Here is a 6,021-nt window from a genome sequence, read left to right as displayed (position 1 = left end):
CAAATGTCGGTGACTACAATATATCTACATGCATATCAGTTTTAATAAAACTTTAATATTTTGCCCACAGTTGTTACGAATTCTTCTCAACAAAGAAAATCTTCAAGTCAAACGTGGGATATAGAATAAGACTTCTTTATGCTAATATTGCATGGAGAAGACTACGTAAGTCCACCGCCATCACCATCATCACCTACAACCCTAACAAGTCCCAAGAGCATACACACTTTCCCTTCGCTTATAATCCTCTTCTCGACCTCCTTTTTGTGACAAAACTACTAGAATTTAAGCTAACTTGGAGATATTTGAATAATTAATTTCTAAGGGTGGGTTAAAATATTAATTTCAAGTTTCTTGTTTTGATTTGTAACACCTATAAATAGGGTGCTCGGCCTTAACCCACTTTCCATCAACAAGGCTTGCTTTAATTGCGGTTTGAATATGGGAAGTTCTAGGGTTATTGGTGCTGCATTCTTGGTTCTGCTCATTGTGGATTTAGCTTTCGCTGCTAGGTCACTTAGTGGTGGTGGAGGAGGAGGAAGTGGTGGAGGTGGAGGTGGCGGAGGGGGTGGTGCCACAGGTTCTGGATATGGTTCAGGGTATGGTTCCGGGAGTGGTTCCGGATATGGCTCAGGAGCTGGTGGTCTTGGAGAAGGTGGAGGTGGGGGTGGGGGTGGGGGTGAAGGAGGCGGTGGTGGTGGGGGTGAAGGATCAGGGTACGGGTCTGGGTATGGGTCAGGATCCGGATCGGGGTATGGGTCTGGTGGTGGGATAGGAAGTGGTGGAGGAGGTGGCGGTGGTAGCGGAGGTGGCGGCGGCGGAGGTGGTGGCAGTGGAGAAGGGTCTGGATATGGGTCTGGATCCGGTTACGGAAGTGGGTCTGGATCCGGATACGGAAGTGGCGTTGGTGGTGGAAACGGTGGAGGAGGTGGTGGCGGCAGTGGCGGTGGTGGAGGTGGTGGCAGTGGAGGAGGGTCGGGATATGGGTCCGGATCCGGATACGGAAGTGGGTCTGGATATGGAAGTGGAAGTGGTAGCGGTGAAGGAGGAGGCGGAGGTGGTGGCAGTGGAAGTGGAGGAGGTGGAGGTGGAGGCAGTGGTTCGGGCCAAGGATCCGGCTATGGAAGTGGTTCAGGTTATGGCTCCGGGTATGGTAGCGGTGGAGGGTGATTTCCCATATAGGTTCAAACTAAGGTTGAATTCTAGTTGCTACTTATCGTTCTGTAATCTTCAAAATAAAGTGCAGTGTTTGCCTACGAGCACTGCATGTAAATGTTTTAAAGACTTCCAAGTCTTTTGTAATCATATCTAAATATTTGTTATCCTAATATTTCAAATAAAATATAACTTTTATTTTTACAACTTGCATTGCTTTGGGTAACTTTTTAAATTCAATGCTTTATAGAGGTGTTTATGGGCCGGGATAGGCCCATAAAAAATTTTGGCCTGGGTCCTAGGCTCGGGCCCGGCCTAAAATATGGGCCTGAAATTTTGCCCAGGCCCGGCTCAGGAAAAAATATAAGTCCGGGCCCAGCCCGGCCTGGCCTATTTTTTTAATAAATACCAAAAATTTATTTTAAAAATTAAAAAAAGTATTTTAAAAATATTTTTTAAATATTTTAAAATTAAAAAAATTTTAAAAATAAATATATTTATTATATCATGTCGGGCCGGGCCGGGCCGCCTAGCCCATGAGCACCTCTAATGCTTTACCATCTTGACAAAAAAATTTATATTTTTAGTAGGAGATTAATTGATCTAGATTTATAAATCAATGTATTTTGTGTGTGTCTGTGCGCATTTTCTCATGTCATATTTGTGCTTATATTATTTTACATTTGTTAAAGTTTGAGAAATTAATAATATTCCGCTATAAAGTTTTTGACATGTTTATGTATCCATGTCATGTATTCATTTTTTTTACTCTCTTCGTCTCGTGTTTTTCGTGTATTTTAGTGTAATGTTCGTGTATTTGGTTTGTTTAAAATCGCTTGTTGCAAAAGAAAAATTGCAATATAATAATCTCTTCATCTCTTTATTTTTTAGGGTAAACAACAGAACTAGTCACTAAACTATTAGCATGTTTCTTTTTTGGTCACCCAATTATGAAAATTTTCAATTTAGTCACTAACATTTTAGATCATTTCTATTTTGGTCACTCACATTTTATATCGTTTTTGTTTTTGCCACAGCCGTTAAATGGTTAAAGGAAGTGATAATGTGGCTATTTTTCTAATTGGTATATAACACATTAAGTCCTTAATACTTGCACATTCTATCAATTTGATCCTAATTCTAAATAATTCAATAAAGTTGATCATCCACATTTACGAATTCTATCAATTTGATCCTCAAGCGTATATAATTAAATATAATTATATTTAAGCACATATAATTAAATCTTGAGTCTCATATTCAGTGTAGATATCTTTTTCTCCTTGTCGGTAGATTATTAGATGCAACGAAGAAGATGGAACAAAGATTTGCGAGAGAAAAACTAAAACTGAGTGAAGGAAAGTAAGAAGTGCAGATATTGAACTGAAATACTGATAATTTCACTTATAATTTTTAAGAAAAGCGTAGATTGATCTTCAGAAATTTCCAATTTGTGGCAGATTTTTGTTTTCATGGGTTTCAAAGTTGTAGCTTTAATGTCTAGATTTCTTTTTAAATGTTTTGATTTGAGATTTGGATTTCTCTTTGATTTGTAGTTTATGTTTGATTTATTAATTAAATCAAGTTAATTGTTATTAATGCAAATTTTCATTTGTATTTTGTTCATCTCGTTTGAATTTTAGTAATTTTAAATGATTTAAAAGATAAAACAACATATTTTGTGAAAAGATTCAACGGATAAAACAAGTAATTAAATTTTGAAATTTTGAAATGATTTTTATTTTTAAAAAACTATCAAAATTTTTAAAATTTTCACTTTTTAATTTTAATATTTATATTTTTATAATGCCACGTTAGAATGAAGTGTCACAGCATTGATAACTCTCATATTTAGAGTTATGCTAGTGTAATTTTTAGATAATGATATGATACAATCTCAAAGTGTCATATTCAGTATTTTAATAACCGAACCGATGGTTGAACATGTTAGACTAACAATCCTCGATTCAACTAGTTCAACAGTCGGACCAACAATAATTAAATAATTAAAAATTCATAAAAATCTATAAATAAAAAAGGTAATATATATATGAAATCTATTTTACTTTAAATCTTTAGATTTTTATAATTTTATAATTATTTATTTAATTATTGTTGGTCCAACGGTCGAACCGTTTGAATCGAGAACTGATGCTCTAACCTGTTTAACCATCAACTTGGTTATTAAAACATTGAATATGACACTCTAAGATTATACCACATCATCCTCTAAAATATTTTTTTTCAAGTGAAGATGTATCACAATCTTAAAAAGAAATTGTTTAAAAATTTTAAAGCGTATTCTAGTGTAATGTTCGTGTATTTGGTTTGTTTAAAAACGCTTTTCGCATAAAATAAATTCAAGATAATAATCTATTCATCTCTTTATTTTTTTAGGGTAAACTATAGAACTAGTCATTCAACTATTAGTGTGTTTCTGTTTTGGTCTCCAAATTATGAAAAATTTCAATTTAGTCACTAACATTTTAGTCACCTTATCATATTTTTAAATTTTGCAAGTTCAAGGATGAAAATGGACTTAATTGTTAAGTTCAAGTGCCAATGTGAAACAAAAAAAGTACATGTACCAAAGTGGACCTAGTTGTCAAGTTTAGAGGTCAATATAAGCCTATTTGCCAAGTTCAGGGGCCAAAAGTTATATTATCCCCATTTTTTTCACGGTCATTATTAGAATGGGCTTAAATGAATAACAATTTTCAAGTTCAGAGGTTAAACTGGATAAAAAAAAGTTTAAAGACCAATGTGGACCTACTTGTTAAGTTTAGGGACCAAAAATTATATTATCCTTTTTATTTTTGCTATTCTTAAATTTTGAGGGTTAAAATGAAAAATAAAAGAATTATATTAAAAACTCAAAAAGAAAAAGCCAAATCAGAAAAACCCATAGCTATGGAAACTTGATATAATTTTAATTGAATAACAATTTGATATCATTTGATTTAAGAAAGAAAAGTTTATGATATTTAGATTTTGAAAATTTTAAGTTTTAAAATGGATTTTAGATCTAAAATTTATCTCAATTTGAATGTAAATTTATTTAAATTTGAAAACCGAACCTAAATCTTGAATTCTAAACCGTAAGATTATAATTTAATGATGAGTGTGGGAGAGATAGGAAGATTAAAATAAAAATAAGAAGTAAAGTGAGTGGGAAAGGTTTGAGATTATGATTAGATACAATATGTAGGATGAAAATCTCAAACTCTTTATCTTTCTCCTCTTTGCTCAGGTGTCAGCCCTCCTTGCCCACAATTAGGACAACTTTTCAGCCCAAATCCTTGGCAATCAAAGCATCTGAAACAATTAGTTTTCTCTTATAAGAATCAAATTTATCTCTATATACATTTATTCTTAAATCATATATATATATAACTCACTTCCATCTCTCGAAGATGTTGCCATTCTTTTTGTTTTTTCCTGTTCCCTGTAAACCCAATAAAATTGATATGAATTAGCTAAAAGAATACTTGATTTTCTTGTAACATTTTTTCTTGGGTTTAAGAAAGCACAACACCTTACACCCAGGACACTCTATAGCTCCTTTGCCTCCACATTTCTGGCATCTTTTCAAGATCTGTAATATGTATATATAGTGTGAATGATTTCAATGTATACTAATAAATCGTATATTACATGATCTTATATGCAGTAAATAAGCTTATCAATTAGAAGAGGAGAAAGAGAGTTTAATTACCGAGTTTAAGGGACCAGATTTTGCAGCAAAGACAGGGAAAGCTCTGGGTTTAATTAGCTGCTTATTTCCATTAATTAGCATCCCAGGAGTGTATTGAGGAAGATGAGGTAAAGCTGAGAGATTTGCCATTGTGAGATGAGAGTGGAATGAAGTGCCGAACCTATGAACTTGTAAACAAATAAAGAAAGTAGCACCACAAAATATTTATTTTTAATTGAGGCTGAAGAGAACTGGATAAAGGATGCCATCACTTATTATATATGAAGACCACTTGGCTTGCCTACCCGACATTATATCTCCCTCTCTCTATCACTCAAATCCATTGCAGCCTAAACCTTATTTCTTTTTGGTTAATATAATTTTTTTCTCCATTTTGGTATTTGTATCTTTTTTTTTCTTTCTATTTTAGTATTTAAATTTAACCATTAAATTTATTTTGATCCTTATAATATAATAGACTAAAATTATATCATCACATTACTTAAAAATAATAGACCTAATGATAAATAAATAAAATAGACTTTTACACTTTTCTAATTTGAAGGACCAAAATAAAACCTAATTAGTAAATTCATGTACTAAAATAGACTAAAAACCAAAATAAATCTAATTGCAGTCAAAATTTGCATTAACCCTTCATTTTCAAAACCTTCATCGTATATATGGGTTAAAATACCTCTTCAATCCCTCTAAATTTTAATATTGAGTAAATTTGTTCTTTTAAAAAAAATCAGAGCAATTTAATCATTATTGATTTCAAAATTGAGCAACTAAGGACAATTAATCACATTGTTAATGCTTTTCATCAATTTTACATAAATTTGACTAGTATAATAACAAATTTAGCTCCCATAATGTACACATTCTATCAATTTGGTCATGATTTAACAAATTTAGTACACAATATTTCTATAAATGTGTAAATGTTGAGGCTAAATTTGTTGATGTTTTTAGAATCAAGATCAAATTAACAAAATATGTAAAGATTGAAGGCTAAATTTGTTATTATACCAATAAAAAATATACACAATTTACGACAGACTTAACGCCTTTTTTTTTGTAGGGACGAATTTACTCAATTTAAAAATTGGGAGTGGTTCATTTTACTGGTATGCTTTATTAGGGACCAGAAAACTTGGGCTGTTTTGAGC

The 6,021-nt window shown here is 32.5% G+C and overlaps 2 protein-coding genes across 3 annotated transcripts; one reads left to right on the top strand and one right to left on the bottom strand.

Moving 5' to 3' along the window:
• The first annotated feature begins 289 nt into the window (after positions 1-289).
• LOC105765974 (glycine-rich cell wall structural protein 2-like) lies at positions 290-1,362 on the top strand. Its single transcript, XM_052631862.1, has one exon. The coding sequence runs from the start codon at positions 442-444 to the stop codon at positions 1,168-1,170; it is 729 nt and encodes a 242-aa protein (XP_052487822.1). The 5' UTR covers positions 290-441; the 3' UTR covers positions 1,171-1,362.
• Positions 1,363-4,279: 2,917 nt separating this feature from the next.
• Positions 4,280-5,107, bottom strand: LOC105765837 (protein PHOTOSYSTEM I ASSEMBLY 2, chloroplastic). 2 transcript variants are annotated; one of them, XM_012585097.2, is made up of 4 exons: positions 4,871-5,107; positions 4,691-4,750; positions 4,554-4,600; positions 4,280-4,453 (listed from the first exon to the last, which is right to left on the bottom strand). In XM_012585097.2, exons 1-4 carry the CDS (start codon positions 4,997-4,999, stop codon positions 4,429-4,431), a joined length of 261 nt encoding a protein of 86 aa, XP_012440551.1. In that variant the 5' UTR covers positions 5,000-5,107; the 3' UTR covers positions 4,280-4,428. The 2 variants fall into 2 exon arrangements, with proteins under 2 accessions (XP_012440551.1, XP_012440550.1); XM_012585096.2 differs by having other exon boundaries at positions 4,280-4,470; positions 4,871-5,103.
• Positions 5,108-6,021: the final 914 nt, after the last annotated feature.

Source organism: Gossypium raimondii, chromosome 5 (genome assembly GCF_025698545.1).
Source record: "Gossypium raimondii isolate GPD5lz chromosome 5, ASM2569854v1, whole genome shotgun sequence".
NCBI lineage: Eukaryota > Viridiplantae > Streptophyta > Magnoliopsida > Malvales > Malvaceae > Gossypium > Gossypium raimondii.
The sequence above is the reverse complement of the archived record's forward strand: the minus strand, read 5'-3'. Positions and strand labels throughout refer to the sequence as shown.